At 41.6% G+C, this 25734-nt stretch overlaps 1 protein-coding gene across 1 annotated transcript in view; it reads right to left on the minus strand.

The window, feature by feature from the left end:
- LOC126282874 (trypsin delta-like) overlaps positions 1 to 23997 on the minus strand; it is a 47850-nt gene extending 23853 nt beyond the window's left edge. Inside the window, exons 1-3 of the mRNA XM_049982227.1 lie at positions 23927 to 23997; positions 19687 to 19778; positions 11609 to 11697 (exon numbers count right to left, since the gene is read on the minus strand). Coding sequence (XP_049838184.1) covers positions 11609 to 11697; positions 19687 to 19778; positions 23927 to 23987 — 242 coding nt within the window. The 5' untranslated portion in view covers positions 23988 to 23997. The remainder of the gene's footprint in view (positions 1 to 11608; positions 11698 to 19686; positions 19779 to 23926) is intronic.
- Positions 23998 to 25734: the final 1737 nt, after the last annotated feature.

Raw genomic sequence — 25734 nt, forward strand, 5'->3', positions numbered from 1 at the left:
GAAAGAAGTTACAGGGGTTCATGTCTGGCGAATATGGAGGCCAATCCACGCCGCCTCCTGTAGGTTTCGGATAGTCCAAAGCAATCACACCATCATCGAAATATTCATTCAGGAAATTAAAGACGTCGGCCGTGCGATGCGGCCGGGCACCATCTTGCATAAACCACGAGGTGTTCGCAGTGTCGTCTAAGGCAGTTTGTACCGCCACAAATGCACGAAGAATGTCCAGATCGCGTGATGCAGTAATCGTTTCGGATCTGAAAAATGGGCCAATGATTCCTTTGGAAGAAATGGCGGCCCAGACCAGTACTTTTTGAGGATGCAGGGACGATGGGACTGCAACATGGGGCTTTTCGGTTCCCCATATGCGCCAGTTCTGTTTTTTGACGAAGCCGTCCAGGTAAAAATAAGCTTCGTCAGTAAACCAAATGCTCCCACATGCATATCGCCGTCATCAATCCTGTGCACTGTATCGTTAGCGAATGTCTCTCGTGCAGCAATGGTAGCGGCGCTGAGGGCTTGCCGCGTTTGAATTTTGTATGGATAGAGGTGTAAACTCTGGCGCATGAGACGATACGCGGACGTTGGAGTCATTTGGACTGCAGCTGCAACACGGCGAATGGAAACCCGAGGCCGCTGTTGGATCACCTGCTGCACTAGTTGCGCATCGCCCTCTGTGGTTGCTGTACGCAGTCGCCCTACCTTTCCAGCACGTTCATCTGTCACATTCCCAGTCCGTTGAAATTTTTCAAACAGATCCTTTATTGTATCGCTTTTCGGCCCTTTGGTTACATTAAACTTCCGTTGAAAACTTCGTCTTGTCAACACTGTGTTCTAGGCAGTGGAATTCCAACACCAGAAAAATCCTCTGTTCTAAGGAATAAACCATGTTGTCCACAGCACACTTGCACGTTGTGAACAGCACACGCTTACAGTAGAAAGACGACGTACAGAATGGCGCACCCACAGACTGCGTTGTCTTCTATATCTTTCACATCACTTGCAGCGCCATCTATTGTTGAAAATTGTAACTACTGTAATTTCGAAAGTTTGTCCGCCTGAAAATGTACTGTTGTCCCAAGCATATTGCAACAAACGGTGTATTTCTATCGCTGCTCGTTTAGTTTTTATTGCCATTTGAAATATACCGGTCATTTTTGAAACACCCTGTAGATACTGCCTAAAGGAAAATTAAAGAGACCTTTGGAGAAAAGAGAACCACTTGTATGAACATCAAGAGCTCAGATGCAAACCCAGTTCTAAGCAAAGAAGGGAAAGCAGAAAGGTGGAAAGAGTATATAAAGGGTCTATACAAGAGCGATGTACTTGAGGACAATATTATGGATATGGAAGAGGATGTAGATGAAGATGAAATGGGAGATACGATACTGCGTGAAGAATTTGACAGAGCACTGAAAGACCTGAGACGAAACAAGGCCCCCGGAGTAGACAACATTCCATTGGAACTACTGACGACCTTGGGAGAGCCAGTCCTGACAAAACTGTACCATCTGGTGAGCAAGATGTATGAAACAGGCGAAATACCCTCAGACTTCAAGAAGAATATAATAATTCGAAAGCAGGTGTTGACAGATGTGAAAATTACCGAACTATCAGTTTAATAAGCCACAGCTTCAAAATACTAACACGAATTCTTTACAAACGAATGGAAAAACTAGTAGAAGCCGAACTCGGGGAAGATCAGTTTGGATTCCGTAGAAATAGTGGAACACGTGAGGCAATACTGACCTTACGACTTATCTTAGAAGAAAGATTAAGGAAAGGCAAACCTACGTTTCTAGCATTTGTAGACTTAGAGAAAGCTTTTGACAATGAGACTGGAATACTCTCTTTCAAATTCTAAAGGTGGCACGGGTAAAATACAGGGAGCGAAAGGCTATTTACAATTTGTACAGAAACCAGATGGCAGTTATAAGAGTCGAGGGTCATGGAAGGGAAGCAGTGGTTGGGAAGGGAGTGAGACAGGGTTGTATCCTATCCCCAATGTTATTCAATCTGTATATTGATCAAGCAGTAAAGGAAACAAAAGAAAATTTGGAGTAGGTATTAAAGTCCATGCAGAAGAAATAAGAACTTTGAGGTTCGCCGATAACATTGTAATTCTGTGAGAGACAGCAAAGGACTTGGAAGAGCAGTTGAATGGAATGGACAGTGTCTTGAAAGGAGGATATAAGATGAACATCAACAAAAGCAAATCGAGGATAATGGAATGTATTCGAATTAAGACGGGTGATGCTGAGGGAATTAGACTAGGAAATGTGACACTTAAAGTAGTAAAGGAGATTTGCTATTTGGGGAGCAAAATAACTGATGATGGTCGAAGTAGAGAGGATATAAAATGCAGACTGGTAATGGCAAGGAAAGCGTTTGTGAAGAAGAGATATTTGTTAACATTGAGTATTGATTTAAGTGTGAGGAAGCCATTTGTGAAAGTATTTGTATGGAGTGTAGTCATATATGGAAGTGAAACATGGACTGTAAATAGTTTGGACAAGAAGAGAATAGAAGTTTTTGAAATTTGGTGCTACAGAAGAATGCTGAAGATTAATGAGGAAGTATTGAATCGGATTGGGGAGAAAAGAAGTTTGTGGCACAACTTGACCAGAAGAAGGGATCGGTTGGTAGGACATGTTCTGAGGCATCAAGGGATCACCAATTTAGAATTGGAGGGCAGCGTGGAGGGTAAAAATCGTAGAGGGAGACCAAGAGATGAATACACTAAGCAGATTCAGAAGGATGTAGGTTGCAGTAGGTACTGAGAGATGAAGAAGCTTGCACAGGATAGAGTAGCATGGAGAGCTGCATCAAACCAGTCTCAGGACTGAAAACCACAACAACAACAACAACAACTTCAAAATATTTGAAAAACTGCACATTAACAGGGTTCTGGGAGATCTTAGTTACAGAGGCATGAAAAACATTCCGTGCAGCGACTCCTCCTTGTTTAATGTCCCGTAAACGTGCATTGTTATTCACTTTCTTGTTCACAGATGGTCATGGTATTTTTTTCTTCCGTCACAACACATTCAGTGTCATGTCGCAGTACATCGTGGCATGGACTCGACTAATATCTGAAGTTGTGCTGGAGGGAATTGAAACCATGAATACTGAATGGCTATCCACAAATCCGCAAGAGTACCAAGGGTTGGAGATCTCTTCTGAACGGCACGTTGCAAGGCATCCCAGATACGCTCAATAATGTTCATGTCTGGGGAGTCAGGTGGCCAGCGAAAGTATTTAAACTCAAAAGAGTGTTCCTGGAGCCACTCTGTAGCAATTCTGGATCCGTGGGTGGTGTCGCACTGTCCGGCTGGAATTGACAAAGTCCGTCGGAATGACAATGGACATGAATGGATGCGGATGATCAGACAGGATGCTTACGTACGTGTCACCTATCAGAGTCGCATATCACTGCAACTGCACTCGCCCCACACTATTACAGTGCCTCCACCAGATTCAACAGTTCCCTGATGCCATCCAGGGTCCATGGATTCATGAGGTTATCTCCGTATCCATACACTTCCATCCCCTCGGTACAATCTGAAACGAGACTCGTCCAACCAGACAAGATGTTTCCAGTCATCATCAGTCAGATGTTGGTGTTGATGGGCCAAGACGAGGCGTCAAGCTTTGTGTTGTGCAGTAATCAAGGGTACACGAGTGGACCATCGGTTCCGAAAGCCCATATCGATGATGTTTCGTTGAATAGTTCACAGTCTGACACTTTTTGGTGGGCCAAAACTAAAATCAGCATCAATTTGCGGAAGGGGTGCACTTCTGTGAACGATTCTCTTCAGTCGTCGTTGGCCCCGTGCTTGCAGGATATTTTTCGGGCCGCATCGAAGTTGGAGGTTGGATGTTTTACCGGATTCCTGATGGTCACGGTACACTCGTGAAATGGCGGTACTGGATAATCCCCATCTCAACGGTACCACGTAAAACTAACTTTAATATAGTTAACCCGCCATTGTAGCAGCAGTAAACGACGTAACAATCGTGCCAGACACTTCTGGTCTTACATAGGCGCTGCCGACGCCAGCGCCGTATTCTGCCTGTTTACAAATCTATGTATCTGAATACGCATGCGTGTACCAGTTCCTTTGGCGCTTCCGTGTGTATACAGCGAAGCAGGTGGGAATGTGGACGCAGCATGTCAACCAGCACTTGCGAGAGACGGCTCATTTGAGAAAAGAGTTGCAGATCGAGACCTACGATATAGACGTACGTCGCAGCCCGTGCCGCTGCAGGTCTTACGAGGGCCAGCAGCCATCTCTGGAGGAGGAGTCAGTAACTATGTCAAACGCATGCATTCAAGCTCTCGCTAACACACCACAAAGAGATCTTTGATGGGTACCTTTTCAGTTACGTACTGATTTCCTGTGGGTTTACTGCACGGAGCAGAACGTCGCGAAGTGTGGCTGACAAGACGACCAGAGTGACGTCAAAAGTTCATTGCGGAGGCCCATATTTTTTGTGGATCCCATTTCAGATGGTGGGAGGCAACGCGCATAACGAACGCGTGGGCTTGAAGAACAGGTTCTTCGTAATGTAAATGAAACTTCGTCAACTAGTACGAGAAGAATCGCGAGAAAGGAAAGCATCTGTCACGTGAATATTTCGAAAATTCTGCATGAAAATCTTCTGTGTACACTCGAAAAACCTCCAACGGGTGCAATGATAAAACTAGGCAGACTCTGATCCAAGAATAACTTTCTGTCAACGCATGTTACGGTAGTGTGCAGTTCTTAACAGGTACGTTATTCACTGCTTGAGGCCGACTTTTCACTTGACGCGGTGTCAAATTATCGTAATAACCACTTCTTGGCGTATGTGTTTGTAAGAACACTCGTGAAGTGCTAGTTGACATACATCAACAGAGACTCAGCTTCAACGTGTGGGATTGAATGATTCATGATCATCTAATTTGTCCTCCATTTCTCCCACAACGTCTTACCAAACCGATATATATTTACAGCTTCTTAGATACGATTTCCTTCATTTGCTTCACACTGTATCTCTGGACATCATTCTTTTATATGGTTTATGAATGATGGTGCTCCACCTCACTTTACACGGAGGGTTTGCCAATAACTTGATAATCAGTTTCCGAACCAGTGGATTGGTTCAGGAGGATCCATTGCCTGGCCTGTCCTGTCACCTTTGAAAGCAATACATTATTTTTCCTTTGGGTTAATTAAAATTCTTTGCGTATTTAACTACATTACTGACAGTAGATGTTCTGCGGCAGTGCAGCGAAGAAGGGTGATCAAATACGGAACACACCATGACGTTTCCACAGTGTATGACAAAATATCGGCCGCAGTCTCAGAGATTGCATGGAAGCAGAAGGTGGTCACTTCGAGCAATTTCTGTCTATTAAATGTGTTGTCAAATATGTCATCCTTGAGTAATGAACAATAAATCCTTTCACACACCTAAAAGTGTTACGTAAATAAATAAATTTCGCGACATGAATATTAATTCTTCCAGAAATCCTAGCAAAAAATTTTCGAACCCATGTTCACATGAACTTTCAGTAACATTTTGATGTCAAAAACAAATCCTTAAAATTTCTGACATGTTTTTGAACACATTGTACATCCTCATCCCAAAAACTACTATGAACACCGCAGTACTTCAATAGGTATGGTCCTATGAAATGTGGAATACTATGCCTCCCTCTGACCTTACAAACGATGTATCCAGCAAGTTATAGGGGGATTTACAATTTAAGTCCAATTAGGTTTGTCCTACTCTCACCCACATCCGCCTTCCCAGCGGACTTGGCATGGACCACATTGCTTACAAAAATCCGCTGATTTCGGTGGAAGTCTGCGTTTCGCTCATATACTGCCATTAAAGTGTTGGTTCAAACAGCAGGTGAGATACTTTGGAGCAGAAGGGTCATCGGTTCTTGGCATCTATATAATTATGATGTGTTCTTCCTTACAGCTACAGACCAAGAGACATCTGACTCCTTTTTTGAGTAACTACTGTACAAGCGACCCAAAACTGGTTTCCTGTGATCTGCTATCAACTCGCTGATATCTCATCTACTGTAGTGAAACATTAATATTTTTCAAGGAATTTGGAAAGAAAGTGCGCTTAAATTTGTATTATGGCCATGACGTGTCCTCCTTTGAAATAGGAAGATAACTACTTGCATTAATAATCGTTATTGAATTCGTATTTTCCAGATCCAGAAAAGCCCTCTTTACATATTTTTCCTAACGACGTTTGTTGGATCAGAAAATCTACGAACGTTCCTAAAGTTCGAGACAATTAATTGAAACATACTCCACTTACCAGAAAAAGAGTTGCATCCAGAAGTGGAGGAGAAAACAAAATCAATCTTCACGGCTTGAGAGTTATTTCAGATTACTAAATCAAGTAAAATTTACAAAGAAATTGGCAAAATTTTCACACTTATCGGTGAGACGTTGCGCTGCTCCAGGCCTTGTGCAAGAACTTATTCTGTTGGAAATGATATGATAAAGCCGTCTCCAGAGGCAAGTTGGCCCACAATTCATCTTGGATATTAATAAACCGTTTCAGCTGCATTTAGTCCTTTGTTCTTGAATCACTAGAGGTTTCTTGACGCTAAAAGCCGTCTCAAGAAGCAAGTTGGCCCACAATTCGTCTTGGACATTAATAAACCGTTTCAGCTGCATTTAGTCCTTTGTTACTGAATCACTAGAGGTTTCTTGACGCTAAAAGCCATATTTTCAGGTGAACACGTAACTAAAACATTTTATAATATGACGTATAACAATATATAACGACATATAACATACGACCAACATATAAGTAAAACAACCTGCAAGGTTGTCTGGCCCACAAGTGTTGTAACTGCTCCTTGATATCCTGGTTGCTGGAACTGATACAGTGTTGACGTCGGAGTTGGTCCCACACATGTTCTATTGGGGACAGATCTAGGAATCTTGACGGCCACAGGAGTACCTCAACTTCACGCAGGCAATTCAAAGGTACATGAGCCATGTGTGGACTAGCATTATCCTCTTGAAATATGGCACTGCAATACTGTTGCGTGATAGGTAACACACGAGGACACAGGATATCCGTGACGTTCCTTTATGACGTCAGTGTTTCCTCAGTCCCTACCATCCGTCACCTGAAGTTATACCGGTTAGCTCCATGCACTTAGACTCCTGGGGTAAAAAAGGGCTGTGCCTTTAAAAAAGGAACTTCTACCCAGGTCACCGCTGTGCTAATTGACAGTGGTTATCCGGGTCCATTCTACACAGAGTACGCGAATTCTACACAGAGTACGCGAAAGAACTTGCATCCCTTCTAACAGCCGTGTACCGCAAGTCTCTAGAGGAACGGAAGGTTCCAAATTATTGGAAAAGAGCACAGGTAGTCCCCGTCTTCAAGAAGGGTCGTCGAGCAGATGCGCAAAACTATAGACCTACATATCTGACGTCGATCTGTTGTAGACTTTTAGAACATGTTTTTTGCTCGAATATCATGTCGTTTTTGGAAACTCGGAATCTACTCTGTAGGAATCAACATGGATTCCGGAAACAGCGATCGTGTGAGACCCAACTCGCTTTATTTGTTCATGAGACCCAGAAAATATTAGATACATGCTCCCAGGTAGATGCTATTTTCCTTGACTTCCGGAAAGCGTTCGATACAGTTGCGCACTGTCGCCTGATAAACAAAGTAAGAGCCTACGGAATATCAGACCAGCAGTGTGGCTGGATTGATGAGTTTTTAGCAAACAGAATACAGCATGTTGTTATCAATGGCGAGACGTCTACAGACGTTAAAGTAGCCTCTGGCGTGCCACAGGGGAGTGTTATGGAACCATTGCTTTTCACAATATATTGTATCTGGTAAGGAAATCAGACCGATCAGCTGTACTCCAAATCACAGTGGACAGGCGTAGTGTAGGCAGTCTACTTAGTAGATCTGTTACATTTTCTAATGACCTAGTAGATAGTGTCGGAAGTTCCATGCGGCATTTCGCTGATGATGCTGTAGTGTACAGAGAAGTTGCAGCATTAGAAAATTGCAGCGAAATGCAGGAAGATCCGCAGCGGATAGGCACTTGGTGCAGGGAGTGGCAACTGACCCTTAACATAGACAAATGTTAGACAAATGTAATGTATTGCGAATACATAGAAAGAAGGATCCTTTATTGTATGATTATATGATAGCGGAACAAACACTGGTAACAGTTACTTCTGTAAAATATCTGGGAGTATGCGTGCGGAACGATTTGAAGTGGAATGATCATATAAAATTAAGTGTTGTTAAGGCGGGTACCAGGTTGAGATTCATTGGGAGAGTCCTTAGAAAATGTAGTCCATCAATAAAGGAGGTGGCTTACAAAACACTCGTTCGACCTATACTTGAGTATTGCTCATCAGTGTGGGATCCGTACCAGATCGGGTTGACGGAGGAGATAGAGAAGACCCAAAGAAGAGCGGCGCGCTTCGTCACAGGGTTATTTGGTAACCGTGATAGCGTTACGGAGATGTTTAGCAAACTCAAGTGGCAGACTCTGCAAGAGAGGCGCTCTACATCGTGGTTTAGCTTGCTCGCCAGGTTTCGAGAGGGTGCGTTTCTGGATGAGGTATCGAATATACTGCTTCCCCCTACTTATACCTCCCGTGGAGATCACGAATGTAAAATTAGAGAGATTCGAGCGCGCACGGAGGCTTTCAGACAGCCGTTCTTCCCGCGAACCATACGCTACTGGAACAGGAAAGGGAGGTAGTGACAGTGTCACGTAAAGTGCCCTCCGCCACACACCGTTGGGTGGCTTTCGGAGTATAAATGTAGGTGTAGATGATGTAGTGCGGCTGCGATATATCGCTAGGGACAATGCCTCGCCATTCGTCAGGAATCCATCCTTCCTGGTCAAAACAACACTCCAAACGTTGTCGTTTGTGTTGTGGTGCCAACGCCAGTCTACACACGGCACTGTAATTCCTTTGGTCCGGATCCGGTAGTGTCCCACCATTGGTGCGGGATGACAGAATACTGAAGGGAGTCACTTTTGTTCTGAGATGTCAGGTGCAGATGTGAAGGGCTTAAGATGTGCTGAGTACTCAATACGACGATACTCCCTTGTAGTAGTCAGACATGATCGATCGGACGAGTAGGCCTGCTTTCACGTTCCGAAGGAGTCCACATCGGGTCATTGCCACAGCCGAATGCCCCACTAATCTGAGTACTGCACGTTTCGACCAGCAGTCCCAATGGAGACCAAACAATGAAGCCACTTTTAAGCTCTGTCAGTTGCTTACCACGCTGTCTGAGACGAGCAGATGAAACCACAGTATCCTTCACAGTGATCACTCTCCAAGTGACAGCGTTCAAGATCCTTATATAACCTATGAGGTTTCGTAACAAGGCTTGTGCTCCCTGATAGCCGTTCAACCCGTCACAGATAATTACAACTCATTTACATTCCCACTAGAGTTGTGTACTTGTAAGAAGTTACATTGACATCCAACCATTTGCTGTGGGCACTTCACTCGTTTTATCAGACAGTGTATCTGCTGGTAAGTTCGGTATAAATTTGTTCGTCAAAAAGTGAATGAGTTTGGTAAAGTTCCGCTTGCCACTTATTATGTCATGTAAGTATCACACAATGAACACGCAATGTTCCTAAAATCTGTGATACATTTAATTGAAAGTCACATTTTCCTATTGATATTACATTCAAATGTAAGTTACTAAATTATTATGGTGCAGTAAAGAGGTTCTTTCCTCTTTATGCATCCTATTATTGCCATTATCAGAGGCACAATCTTGCCCACGTACAGACTTTTAAAAACATGCTGCGAACGTGATGTCTAGATGTAAGAGGCTATACTGACATTTAACCGTGCATTGTGGGTGCTTCACTTCTATTGCAGGCAATTTATCTGCAGACTTCGGATAAAAGAGACTGATCCACTGCAGCTGCTAACAGACTTAGATCCGACAGTCTGCAGTTATACTACATATGTAATAGAGCGTGGGCGGCATAGAGGGTACCTCTATGAAGCCATTGGCTACTAAGTACCTGATTTTTATTCTTAAATTAGTTAAAGCCCTTTAATTTAGAATTTTGCTGAAAATACGTATTTTATCGGAGGTAGCGAGTTATTTTCGATTGAAACTGGAAAATTATCAATTCTCTCGTTTAATAGATATAGTTGTTACTACAAATTAAAAATATTGGTGGTTATAGCTCGTACCTCCAACAAAAGACATTTAAAATTCACTGTACACTAAAATGTCAGATTGCCAAATTGTGCATTTCTTAATTGAAAATGTTGCTGAATTTGTAGATGTTGATTAATCTAGAACTTTCTACAACTTACAATACAAAATCATATTTTTCTCAGTCATTTGGGAATTAACAAAAATATTTTATGTGGACTTCAGAACGATTTTTCTTGTTAAAATATACTTCACTCACAAATCTGTACCTCTCTTCTGAAGTGACATTAAGATTTATATAAGAACGTGGAGCTTCACCTTTTATAACACAGTTCATTTCACATTATAACAACGATTCTGAACAGGTGAGCGCTACCTGTGCACAAACACTATGGTTCACGCTATCTGTTCGGCCCTGAGTGGGAAATTGTCCTAAGTTCCATGAATTTTAATTGATTATTATAATCCTAGGCTCTGTCCTAAATAGAGATCTGCGCAACAGAATTTTAGTGACCTCCAGAAAGAAGAAAGACCGATCAGGGATCACGCTTTACTAATCTCATCAAGCAAGATCCTCTCACAGGGCGGAGGGGTGAAGGAGGGAAAAGGGAAAGTATTACGAAATAAGTAGCTGCGTTTCGTAAGAAGTGCATTATTACATCATTTTAACTGTCAATCAAAAATATATATTAAATACTCACAGCTAGCATCGGACAACTGTTTTTGCATTTACAAATGTAAGTATGATTTCTATATAAAAAAAATAAGAAATCTAATTTGATCCATCGAATTACTTTTAAAACTGGAAATTGGAAAGTGATCATTTAATTCCTCACACAGTTTGTAATCCTGACGAAGGGTAGAATAACGACGGAAACCAGCACTGGCACACACTGATGTTGCGAAGCTCTGGACATTTTTCAGTGAGTTTGTCCAGTTACTAGTAGACTGAGGGGAGCAACAGTTTCACATAATTCGATTCTAATAAATATTGTGGTGGTAACACTGATTGCGCCATCTTGGAGCAATACGCTTTTCTGTGTGCTGAAGGATGGTAAACAATATTACTCTTGGTTCTTATTTGTTTTCAAGCATTTCATCTCATTCAGACATGTGAAACCATGGATCTGCAATGCTGGCCACACGAATCAAAATCAGCGTGAATATATGCACGGGTGTTCTTGCTTTAAGAAATTACTGATGGTGGCGCGCCTTTTATGCGGAAAAAACGGAATATATGTAGATCTCACAGTGATCTGGGACATGATATTTACCCTAAGTTTTGCTTATAGATGTGCATGCTTGAGGGACGAGGCACTGGTATGAAATATGGAGTTCGTGTCTGTACGATAATACGAACTAGTGAATGCACTAGTAAAGCTCTTTGTACTGCGACCATACTCACTTGTCGAAGCAATGCGCCGCAGTTATGGCCCAGTTCTCGCTCAGGATGGACGCTCCGCAGAAGTGCCGTCCATCAGTCTGCATGGACAGCTGGAACACCAAGATTGTGTATTTAGAAAGTTACATACTGGAAGAAAGCATCTCTATAAAACAGGACCAGATACATGTCACTTCTAATCCAAGATGGAGCCTAAATATAAAGCACAGTGGTGTCTAGATAGCTGCTGGCTATTTATCCATTGCAACCTGCTTACTGTATTCACCCGTTGGTCTCCTGGTCTCCCTACACAATATTAACCCCCCCTCCCCCTGAATTCCTACCACTAAAAAAATTAGCTATCCGCTGAAGCTTCAGGATGTGTCGTAACAACGCTGTTCATTTTTGGAATACAACCTACGACCAGCTTAGAGACAGAAGTGATGGCACTTTCTGGAGGACCTGACCATCATTTTGCAGGACAATGCTCAAGCATGTACAGTGCAAACTGTTACTGATTTGTTGGACTGATGGGGCTCCTAAGTGCTACACCGCCTACTACACTCCCCTGACTTAAGCCCCAGTAAGTTCAACTCGATTTCTAAACTGAAGGACACACTTCACGACATTCGCTTCAGAACTGCTACAAATTCATCGGGCAATAGACCGCGCCGCTCGAACTGTCAACACAACTGGCACTGCTAAGAGTATTCTACGACTTCCACATCGCTGGCAACGGGTTATACACAATTCTTGTGACTACTTTGAAGGACTGCAAAACTTTGAAACACGTATCTATTTTGTACGAGCTGTAAATAAATAGTTGCCACTATTGAAGTTCCACCCCTCGTAATAGCACCAAAGGTGGAGTGGGCACTACAGATAAGTTGACCTCTTCGGACAATGTTCCAAGAAAGGTGCGCCGTTGGCCCATTGTTATAGTTTTTGCAGAGCTCAATACGATGGAATCAATGCACAAGTAATCTATTGTGGCAACAAAGAGAGTTGTATCAGAAGAAATGGATTCCTGCAACAACTATCTCATGAATTAGTTCTATCTCACTTGGTTCGAAAAAGTTCACAGGGATCTTCAACTGAGGTTACAACACTATAGCCCAACGTGTGAAGATGAAGCAGAAGAAGAAAGCAGAAAAGGAGAAAACAGAACTCAGAGAAAGAGGAAAAGGTGTAATACCTGTACAGTAAAGAAACGAATGACAAAATATTGTTGCAAATGTGTCAAAAACCGATCTGTTTGATGTACATTGAACCTTTTTGTTCTGACTGCAGTAAAATTCCTCATATGTTACATCAATCCAACTGACTAAGTAATGTTACCACTCTATAAGGATATTTGACATTTATAATGAGTTAAATTAGTGAAATGTGATGAAGAAGCAAGTGATAAAATGCCGATGTTATCATTTGTTACCACAAACCAACACTGACGAGAAGAAATCTGAATGAATAATATTTCTATTGCCGTTTTGCTCTTATGTCTTCTTTGTCTTTCTTTAAAGATGTTTTTAATTTATTGTGTGTTTCGTTAATGAAATTTAATAAATAATCACGTGAATAAGCGATATGATCAATTTGATACACCGCGCCCGATCTCGTTGCGAAAAACACCAAGCCCGACAGAAGGTTAAAAAAAAAGAAAAACTGAAGATAAAGCGCTTTCCCGTGAAAGGCTCGTTTCCCGAGTTCGTGTCTCGGTCCGGCACACAGTTTTAATCTGCCAGTAAATTTCTTTAACCTGTTTTCTAAGATTAGTAATAGGGTCATTCCTCCAGAACCAAGACTGATCATCCCCGAGATCAGATTCCACTACTTTTACCATATTTCTCTAAATAATTCGCGTAAATATTTTACGACAACGTCTCACTAAACTGAGAGTTCAGTATTACTGATACCTTTCATCAGCTGTCTTCTTTGGAATGCAAATCATTACTTTCTTCGTGTATGGTATATATTACGCAGCATATCGTATGGTTTTGTCCCGTATGACTCTCCAACGGCATCATAAATTCTGAGGGAATGCTGTCTACTTCATTGACATTATTTCAACTTAGTTCTTTCAGTGCTATGTCAATTTCTTGTAGCAGTACCATATCTCCGAACTTACTGTCGTCTAGGAACACTTCACTATGCTGTTTATTGAAGCACTACTGTTTCCTTATTCGTTATTCAACCTACTTTTACTATATCCCTCTTTGATTTTGTAATTATAACTCTGTACTAACGTTGCCAGAAGTTCTGTTCTCCCTGGCACTGCACTTCATAATACTTTCTCCATCTAACTTCAACCAACCACTCTCTTTTTAAATTCTCTAGCCTACCTACCCGATTAAGGGACCTAACATTAAAATTTCCAACCTGTAGAACGTCTGTTATGTTTTTCCTGACAACATCCCTCTGAGTAGTCTCTGCCTGGAATATTTTACCCAGCTAGGTGACATCGTCATTTAACCACACAGCAGAGGTGTACACCCATGGGAAAAATAACGGTTGCAGTTTCCACTTGCTTTCAGCCTTTAGCAGTATTACTATTTCTAAGCTATGTTGGATAACGTTACAAGATCAGATCAGTCTATCATCCTGACTGTTACACCTGTCGAGAGATTGAAAACATTTGTGGATTCAAAAGACTTCCACATTGTAGGACAGAGGATTGGTAGCTCTCTTATCAGGTGTGGAAATAGACATCGCTGTTTTCAAAACTTACAAATTTTACTTACTGTCTGTCCCTTGAGAAGTGTAAATTCATGTTGAAGGGTTTTATTCGTAATTGTAGCACTCTACTATTCGTTACACGTTTACACGTTACGCGGAATACAGTTCGTTGTGTTATACGAAACTCCCCCAATACTTACTCCTTCACTCGATCATTCCATGAATACAACAGCCTCTTCAACACTGTTACGAAAACGCGACGGTGAAACAATTTTTATACCCATAGTTTTGTTGTTCTCCCGTGTATTTTGCACGTACTGGCTTTGGCTAAGAACAGTGAAACGATAAACGTTAGAGTATGCAATCAAAAATTATGCAATATGAAGAAAAGTAAAACTGTAAAACTAAACCAAAAGAGTGGGACTTTGGGCGTCCCGTCATACGCTTGTAGGGACAGGAAACAATTATGCAAAGTAGGGGCGATCCCTACAAAAACGGGACGGATGACAAACCTATTGTGTTTTCCAGGCGCCTGTCATGGAAGCATCGTATTTTGACTTTCAAAGCGACAAGTTTCGAGAACCTAAAAAAATATGAATTTATTCATTCACTGCATTGTTCTCATACAACAAAAAATAGTTTGTCCTTTTTCACTTTAAGCCATGTAAGAATGGTTCAAATGGCTCTAAGTACTATTGGACTTAACTGCTGAGGTCATCAGTCCCCTAGACTTAGAACTACTTCAACCTAACTAACCTGAGGACATCACACACATCCATGCTCGAGGCACGATTCGAACCTGTGACCGTAGCAGCAGTGCGGTTCCGGACTGAAGCGCCTAGAACCGCTCGCCCACAGCGGCCGGCGTCATGTAAGAGAACCGAACAGAAAACTAGTGACATGACGCTAATACATTGTAACAGAGCCTGTAACCCTGATAATGGACTCAGCTTGGCGAGGAAGTTTTCTTCAGGTATACCCATGCAGAAGAAGCCACTTGCTGATGATTGTATCTCACAATGCAATCAAGTTGCGGCGATATTTACTGCTAAATTTCAACCGCTCTTCCCAAATAGTCCCAGACATTATCTACTATATTAAGATTAGGCTGACTTAGCGGGACAGTCCTTGTGCCGAAGAGTGCTTACGTATTCGTCAAACAAGGAAAATATGCATGCAGCCCTGTCGAACATCTTGGAAGACGAGTATCCGAGCATATGGCCACGAAGATGTAGAGGAAAAGACAACTCCTCTTCATAAATAATGTTTAAAACGTGTGTGGTTCATGTACACGGCATTCTGAAGGAGTGGGCCAAGTCATGGTACGAAAAATATCGGTAAAACGTCACAGAGCCAAGTCTGGTCTGAAATTATTCCTCCACACACGACGTATTAAACGCCTCATTTAGTCGTCGGTGCATTGCGTCGCTAGCATCATTTGGAAAGAGGCTTCATCGCAACTCATCGGACCACACTACCTACCTATAGCCAGCTAATGTCCGCCTTCTGTGTTTGGCCCATTGGAGACGTGCAGTTTTATCTGCTTTATGTACGAGGGGCGTTCAATACGTAATGCAACACACACGTAATGCAACACTTTTTTTTCGGAAAATTTCAGTTGAAAAATAATTCAATGTGTTATCGGACATCGTGGAATACTACCACTTCGGACCCTGTGGTTTCATGAAGTTCCGATTGGTGGTGGCGCTATACGGAGGCTTAAAAATGGCGTCTGTAACGAAGATGCGTCCCAAGCAGAGAGTTGTCATTGAGTTTATTTTGTCAGAAAACCAGAACATCGCAGATATTCATTGGCGCTTGCAAAACGTCTACGGAGAACGCGGCAGTGAATAAGAGCACGGTGAGTCGTTGGGCGAGGCGTGTGTCATCATCGCAACGAGGTCGCGCAAATCTGTCCGATCTTCCGCGTGCTGCCCGGCCTCACTGAGCTGTGACTTCTGCGATGTTGGAACGTCCAGACACTCAGAGGTGACATACGGATCACAATCATACACCTCGCTGCCCAACTGGACGTCTCTGTTGGTAGTGCTGAAACACAGCTCCACCAGTTGTCCTCTGAAGAAAACATTCAAAGGAGCACCCTCAGCCAGTAAAGTCACGACGAAAGTTTCCCGGGATTTTGAAGCGGTTATTATGGTTGATGTCCTCTCTCATGGTACAATCATGTACTTTGCAAACTGTGTATTTGTTTTCGAATGCTATAAATCAAAACATGTGGTGCACTCGAAAGTTTGTTTTGTGACCTAACGGAAGTGGTTTACAATGCTGAGACCGTTCGTGACTGTGAGAATAAGCGTCCTTCAGAAGGTGCTTCATTGCAACAAAAATGCTAATATGCATGCGGCAGATGGGCATTTCACGGCAACTCACAGGAAACCAATGTATGATCTGTATCGATAAATCATGAAAAAACCGTCTGATGATGAATTCTAGAAGAGTGCGGAACCGGTAACGGTACTTTTTGAGTAAAGTAACCCGAAACCAATTTGTAGCTGGTTGCTGTAAGCCACCATCTATTTATTTTATATAACAACCATGGTCTCCAGCCATGTTTATATATGACACAGTGGGGAAAAAATTCTGTTTATTCCAGAGCAGCTACCCTTTGTCTGTGCTGGTTCAGTAGAATCCGATTATAAATAGAGTAATGTCGTGAATAAATTAGGCCACGTCCTGGTCTCCACACAAACATTGGGTATTAACACAAAACGCTTAAACTGAAATTTTGTTTCATAAATTTTCTCTTGCGCAGCGCAATATATACACAATGCCCAATACACAATCCCCAATACAAATGCTTATACTTCCCATCTTAGTTTTCACGTGTTCGTTTCACCGGGACTCTATTCAAAGACGTCGTCTTTGTCCACCTTAACTTCCTGGCTACGGCACGCATTGTCGGCCCGATACGAGACTGGCCTTGCCAGCAGAAAAGACCCATAAAAATAAAAAATTGTAGAAGATGTAGTTTACTAGATGGCACACGTTAAGTCAAAGAGCACAAGTGTCAAAACACTGATCCGTCACAAAGTCCTGCGATATGTGATAGATAGCACGTGTGTGATCGAATCACATATCACATCCATCGATCGCGGATCGCTTGAAATTCTCATGCAGTATGATAAATGGCTTACGATGTATGGCGTTATGGCTGCCTGACTTCGACTCGTTCGTCTAGTTATTAAGCGCTGTTGCGTAGTTTTGTTTCGTTTCGCTTTGCCCACACCGAGTAAGAAGTTTCATTGGAATTTATTGTTATTCAGGGACCACCAAAAGCTCTGAGAAGTATTTTTCAGGAAGGAGTTGTCTTTTACATTTAGAAGTAACACAAAATACACCCTCCGATTTCACTGTGACTGGCATTTTGCAGCTTGTGCTATAGAAGTAGAATTGATGGGGAGTTCATAGTAATAGTAACAATTTTGAGTTATTTATGAAACAATTACACACATTATTAAAGTTTTAAATTTCTAAACAGAATCACGTGCATAGCATTAAGTGTACATTGTAGTTTAAATGTGCAGCGTGAATCTGTTATATAGATACACACAACCCCTAGTCTTTTTATATAATCTAACTCTCCGCCACACAATTAAACCCGAGTTATGGTAATCAGCAGTGGTGCTATTGACAACATTTCTGTGAGCACATAGAGATTACAAAACAAATTGTGTAAATACTAGCAATTCAAATATAGAAGTAATGAGTGAAGTTGAGGACTAATAAATAAAAAAAAACTGTGTTAGCGCACTGGAAATGTACACAATTCACTTGGCGTCTGAGAAAAATGTTGTGTATTCTGTACAGTGACCAAGAAAAGCGTTTTAAAACTTGTTTAATGGTTCACAATCTTAGTTTTATTTTTTTGCAAGTATTCTTGTGGATACGTAGATCAACTGCCACTGTTACTAAACAAAGCAGTTCATTTTCCACAGCTGAAGTTCTGGACACAGTGGCGTTCGTAATAACGGCTGAAACTGCTAGGCAAACCGCTCGTAAGTGGTTATATGGAGACGAGCGACCAACTGCAGATAGCAATTAGAGTTGCTCCCTACTAAAACTAACGTTCGGTAGTTTTGACAGAGTACATGCGACGTAGTAAAGGCTAAAATTACCGGCAGTATTGATAGCATTGCTTGCGAAACAGCAGGCTATATGAATGTGTGAAGAAGAAACTGAGAGCCGACTAATTCTCTTCGTTTCTTATTTGTTTGTTATGCGCATGATTAGAACCGCGTATCGTTCAACTTTAGACCGTTTCGTATTTTATATCCTTGCAAAATGTAAAGTAATAAAAATTAGTTCATCACGTAACGTCTGCACTTTTATGTAATTGAAGTAGTTACTTTTGATGCAAGCGCAATTAAAATGCACAGGCGTAAAAAAAAAGTCTTAAAAATTTTTCTTGTTCTGTTGTACTCAGTAGAACGTTCTTCATCATTATCAAAGGCAAGAATTTTCTGTTATTAGTTATAAGTGCGAAATTTGTTCAGGAATTTCGTTAGAAAGTAACAGACAGGAGGATAACTATGTAGAACAAAAAGATTCCGTATGTTACGCGAACTTTGTATATCCTCACTCAGTTTCTAGATGGTTCATCGCTCCCCGTCTCTAGGGGAATCTACCAAGACACTGATCACACGCAAACAAAGCGATCGAAATGAGGCAACGACCGATGGGTGTGCAACACACCTAACGTACAGGTAACGCTGTTACGCTCTTAACTGACCAAAGATACTTGGAGAATTAGTGCAGCCTACGCTGAGTTACGATAGCATACAGTAACCTACAGCAATTTTACAACTCTATTTGCAAACGAATCGCTGCGCTTCGTCACGCGTGTTTCCGGACATTTACACATACAACCATCTGGTAAATACACACCAATTAGTTGCTTCGATTTACTTCAGCAATGGAGGGTCACGTGACCTGTTGGTATCAGTTCTGCATCATCTACACGGCTCCAAACGGACTACTCACCTCACTCTAACCTATGACATCATATTTTAATATCTTACCGGTTACCGTGAAATAAGATTTAGTGCGTATGAGCTAATATGACTTGCACTTCAGCTTGTATGATAATTAGATATGGTAGACCTCTAAACAGTCTTCTGAATGTAGAATACCACACAGCTTTCATTGGCAGGCACTTTCACTTGATTTTACTCTGGGAGTACAACTCGTCATGAGGTGTGATTGGGTTAATGGGGTTATTAATATTTAGTCCAACTGGCTTGTGTCTGACAAAAGCAGAATGGTCGAAGAGCTTCTATTTACCTTATGACAAGGAACGCGGCAAGAGGAATAAGATATAGAGTCGTGGGAAAAATACAACTAGGAGATGATTAGTAAAAACTTGTTAGGCACGTGACCCACATCGTGCAGTCTCTTGCAAACGAACTCACCTGTGCAGGGAATTCCCCAGGAGCGGCGTCCACGCCGTTGATGATTCGCCCATTGACCACCGACACTGATGGGCCGTGGCGCGCCGTACGACCTGAAACAACCGAAATGTCCAATTCATCCGCTTTCCTCATTTCATACTTAACAACAACATTCCCGAGGGGGAAGGAGGTGATACTCCTTGAGCTGCTGTCTTGAGTGTTCTGGTGTACACGTGAGTTACAGTGAATTAAATGAATAATGAAATCTATGATAAAAAATAAAACTGTAGCAATAACAATCGCAGAGAGGACAATGGTCTTGCAGTTTTGCAGTTGCTTACCTGACATTTACTAGCGTTCAGGAAGTCTAATAAATAAACTGCTGAAAGTATATCTCTTGAAGATATCAGACGTCAAAGCAGATTGAAGTAATAAAAGTATTAGACATGGTAGGATTTCGAAATAGAAATAAATGAAAGCAAATTCAGTCTGGAACGAAGACAACAAATAGAAATGGCAAAGGAAAACATCAATCTAGTTCTTTATGGACATTAAAACTTCTTTAAAAATCTCAGTAAGTGATTTGGGTCAAATAGATAAGGTGATAGAATTTCTGTTTTTGAGAGTAATGTTTCAAACGAATTCTGTAAAATAAGTACTTTAGAGGAAAGTGTGTGCAAACAGGAAACGTATGTGGAATGACGAGGAAGGCATACAAAAAAAAAATGCATTCGTAAAGCACTACAACGTAGTGGTAAAACCATAATGTCTATTTACAAGTGGATGCGTAGGACTGTGTTGTGAGTTTTATAAACTACAGAAAAGGGATACAGAGCTTAGTAGAAAAATAGTGTACTGTAGGCGATAGACGGTGGTAATTGAGAAGTAATGATGAAGTGCACTAGAGCATAGATAATATAACACTATAATTTGAAATAGGAGACTAATATCTTTTGTCCATTGCATAGACACTGTAACAACAGATGAAACCATTAGATCAACGTGTACTGTCGAAAAATAACATCATCTAAAGAGTCAACAGCAAGCTGGATTCAAGAGCTCAATCACCATGCAGACAGAAACTAGATGTAAAGAAACAACAGAGAGATATTTCTATAACTAAAGTAGCACACGTGGTAGAATTCCAAAATAGAAATAAAAGAAATCAGGTTCAGTGTGGAACGAAGAGAACAAATAGAAATGGTAAGGGAAAACATCAGTGCTGAAGAAACTGACGAACCGAGCTGACATTGACACATGATTTTCAGAAGACATCTGAGGCAAACAGTGAGAAGTTACAGACTTTACATAAAAATTTAAGCAAGAGTACGAGTTACTGATGTCAGAAGAACAACAGAATCAAAACCTCCTGCAAGCAGAAGTTAAGGGCACTTGCAGTCAAGTCACAACTCACATATCGATATGATGCCACAATGCCAAAGACCTTCACAACATCGTTGACTTTGAAACCATTGTGGTAGTACCACCTTAGCCCATAGAGGGCACACTGTGTATACATCGTCTGTACAGTTATTTTTAAAGCTTTTTATTGATATTTTATACAATATTTAAGTAGTTCGATGGTTGTAAAGAGATATTTTATACATAACTATTTTTATGTTATTGTTGTACTTCGTTTTTTTACGTTTTGACGATTATGTGAACCCGTTTTGCACTGATTGGTTGACGTGAGGTAGAGGGAGAAGAGGTAGGCGGAGCAGCGTATGCCCATCACTTGCTGGCACCAGTTGACTTCACAGCAGCTGAGAAGAGTGCTCCACCTACCATTTTCGAAGGTTGCCATGGGTATAACAAGTCTTATTGTATTAAGCATTTTGTCGTGTTTTATTGCCAATCTAGTAAGGTTTCTATTACTTTCTAAATTAAATTACAGGTCTGATGATGGTCATGTGATATGACCGAATCCGATCACCTATGTTCTTGAAGCGTACGTGGTGTAATCAAGACTGAATTTTTGAAAGAAAAACTTTCTCTTCCTCTGCCGCAAGCCTTTAAAATCTATCGGTGAATCCCAATCAAAATAGTCATTTGTGTATAATTTTACCACTGTAGCCAATATTGTACTTAAAGTTTGTAATATTTCACCTTATTGTATAAATGGGTATGAAGTTTAAGCTGTTTTAAACTTGTCAAAATCGGATTTATATACCACGTGAAGTATTTATTCCAACGCATGTATTCCACACCTCAAAACAAACATCTCCAAACCCTTTAAAATTTATTCTGTAGTAATTTTGTTATGAAGTATATTCTTTGTACTGCGTGATAATTTTTTCTCTGCTGGTATATGATCCTTGCACCCAATAGTTTCCAGACGCCATATTTGTTTACAAAATAGGTTAGTATGCATGTGATGTGTTACAACAGTGAAAGGAATCTGTGACCCCTTGAGGTAGTCTATTTTACTTATTTTATGTTATCGTTAGATATACGTTTAATTTTTTTGTGAAAAGAAACCCAAAATCATGTTTTGAAATAGTGTTTTGTTTCTCCACTAGACAGTGCCACTAGTTCTTCCAAAAAATCGAAACACAACACACTCACATACACACACAAATAGGATACTGACAAATGTAACGGGTAACAGAAAACTTGTTGTTTCATTTAATGTCAATAACAGTCACAGTTAAACCTAACCTAAAATGTTCGCATTTAAAGTGTCCTACTTCACTTAGCGTGTGAAGGTTTTTGGAGTACACTTTTGCATATAGATTCAAATGTTGGTATGCAGTACGTAACGAGTTGACACAACTCTTTTTTTCGCAGAGAATGGAGTTATCTGTAGTGGATTACTGTGTGAAAAGAGCTGCACAGATTTTCAGTCAGATCTTGATAACATTTATAAGTCGTCGAGGCTTGGCAATTTGTTTAAACATTCAGAAGTGTAAAACTGTACACATCACAAAACGAGAGGACTTAGTATATTATCACTACCACATCAGTGTGTCATAGCAGGAAACGATAAGTTCATACAATTAGCTAGAAATGGCAAGGATATGAAGTGGGATGATCACATAGATTCAATCGTAAGCAAAGCACGTGTCAGCCTACGATCAATTGGAAAGATACTGGGAAAATGCAGTCATCTGCTTAGGACATCCCTTGCAAAACAAACTTGCCGCCCATCCTAGATTATTGCTCAAATGTGTGGGAGTTATACCGAATGGAAAAACAGGAGACGTTGAAGGCTTACAAAGAAGGTCAACACATATGATCACAGATTTGTTTGACCCACAGGCTAGCATTATAGAGATGCTGGAAAACTTGAAGCGGTAGACACGAAGAGAGACGCAAACTATACCGCCAAAGCGTACTTAAGCTTTCAAGAATCAGCGTTAATGGTACCAGACAAAGAGCATAAATTTAGAAATGCCAGCCATGTCAGTTCTTGTAAGTTTGCAGCACTGAACACTGTACAAGTTTCAATAGTTTTTTGCCCTCAGTAATGATGTGCTTCACAATGGAGCAACTATTACAAACTTGGCGAAAGTTGTGCAGAGACTTTTCGCAAGCCCCATGGAATGTTTTCTCAACTTAATGCAACGAATGAGTGGTCAGTCATTGGTGCGATTGCTAAATTTGAGAAAATCGTTTCAATTGTGGACATTAAAGCCTCGGGGCATCCTGTTGTAAGTCGTTCTACGGAAAACATCGCCGTCGTAACCTGGCCTCTAGTACCCAACTGACATAAAAACAAGCCTTTATGATGGAAATTGCTGAGCATACGATACGTTATATGTAAATTGAAGGGGATCACTGCTGTCAGCTGCAGTGGGACATTACGTGGAATCAGCGTAAATGTGCTACGGACCGGGATTCGAACACGGGGTTTCCTGACCACTAGACGGGTGCGTTAACAACTGCGCCATCCGAGACACCGCAGTATCGTAGCTGCGAGGACTCACGGCCGATCCACATCCCCATCGATTGCCAGCTGTCTGCAGTCCCTGTCCACGTTCGCTGCTCTGAGATTCCCAAAAAAGGTCGCACGTATATGTGATTGCGCACTTAAAAAGGTGGATCCATGGCCCAGCTAGGCGAATCAATTAAATGAATGCGTGGTGTCTGTGCTTTCGGACATGTCCAAAAGGACGGACACCACGTGTTCATACATACGATACGTATTCCTTCCGCAAGAACTGGGTAAACGACAAACAAATCATAGCGCCATACACGATCGTAATGGGAGGAAGCCACCTCACACAGGTTTTCAGAACATACATCTAAATGTAGGCCTCACCTGCGGTGCAGAGCACTCCTGCCACAGTCGCAAAAAGCAGTAGACACACCGGCCTCAGCATGATGTCTCTGAATGTCTGTGCACACGAGTACTTCTTGTAGCGAGAACATACCGAAGCACACATTCCCCCTAATCCGCGAACAATATCTTAATTCCCCACTATCTGACTAGCATTCACTTGTCTTTCGATAACACATACCGGATTATTTGAAAAACACCCACGTGCGGAGTCGAAGGCAGACTCCACCAATAAAGTAGCACCATTCCGTCTAATCCTAGTCTTTTAATAACTGTAAATCTGAAACTAAGCCAAGAAGTTTCTCAGATATTTTTTTCTTTTCTTCACTCCTGTCTGGATGTTTGTAATCGTATCTGGTAAGCTATCAAACTGTATGAACTTATGATAACAGTTACACTGCGTTTCACATATGCTTTTACGCTTTACTTATTATTGGGCTCCATATATCTGATTCAATCTTATCGATCCAAGAATGACGAATCTGCTTTCATCCTTTCAAAAAATGGTTCAAATGGCTCTGAGCACTACGGGACGTAACTTCTGAGGTCATCAGTCCCCTAGAACTTAGAACTACTTAAACCTAACTAACCTAAGGACATTACACACATCCACGCCCGAGGCAGGATTCGAACCTGCGGCCGTAGCGGTCACGCGGCTCCAGACTGTAGCGCCTAGAACCGCTCGGCCACCCCGGCCGGCTTTCATCCTTTAGTAGCCAGTCATGGACGTCAGCGGAAATTTCCCTTGAGACAAAGAAGGGGGTGGACACACATTGCCACTTCATATCCCTGCTATTTCCAACTAATTGTATGAATTTACCGTTTCCTGATATGACACACTGATGTGGTAGTGATAATATACTACGTCTTCTCGTTTTGTGTTGTGCACAGTTTTACATTTCTGAATATTATAATGTGCTGACACATTATCTGCGAATTCAGCAGTGCTGGCAACTGATGGGTTATGCATGGGGATCGTATAAACCTGTACCGCATCAAAACAGCCTGAAGATGACGCAATGAAGCGTCTAAACTGGTAGCGACAAAATAAAATCAAATCATAAGGACGGCTGTCGGTGTTTTTATTTGTCACGATAGTAAGCAGCCGTTGTCCCAGATACGTCCTGCTAAAAGGATGGACATACAAAAGAAAGTTGTAGCGTTTACACTGGTTAATAATGTACGGGTTTCTTAATTCAGGGAGGTCTGCTGGTAGCAGAGGCTCGTACACACGATCCTTGATGAAGCAAAGGAAAAAAATTGCATGGCGTTAGGTTGGGTGAACGTGGAGGGCATGCAAAGCAAGCCCTGTCATTGGGCCCCTTGCGGTCTATCCAGGGCTTGAATACAGAGAAGTTCAACCAATCGCGTACTTCGCTATGCCAGTGAGGTGGTGCACCATCTTGCTGGTAAATGAAGTTCTCTGGCTCATCTTATTCCAACAGAGGGAAGAGCTGTGGTTCCAGTGTCTCAGGCTAAGAAGTGCCAGTTACAGTAGGTTCACCAACAAAGAAAGGCCCATAAACTTTCCGCTGGGATACGGCACAAAAAAACGGTCGCTTTAGGCGACTCTCGTTGCATTTGTACCATCTTGTGAGGATTTTCTGGACCCCAGATGTGCGCATTGTGAGAGATAACATGTCCACTAAGGTGAAAGATCGATTCGTCACTGAAGACAACATGATCAAGGAAATATTCATAGTCTTAAAACAACATTTCGTTTGCAAAGTTGGCACATAATACATGGTCTGCCGGCTTTAGAGCCTTATCTAGCGCTTATATTAACACGT

This window comes from Schistocerca gregaria, chromosome 1 (genome assembly GCF_023897955.1).
Source record: "Schistocerca gregaria isolate iqSchGreg1 chromosome 1, iqSchGreg1.2, whole genome shotgun sequence".
Lineage (NCBI taxonomy): Eukaryota > Metazoa > Arthropoda > Insecta > Orthoptera > Acrididae > Schistocerca > Schistocerca gregaria.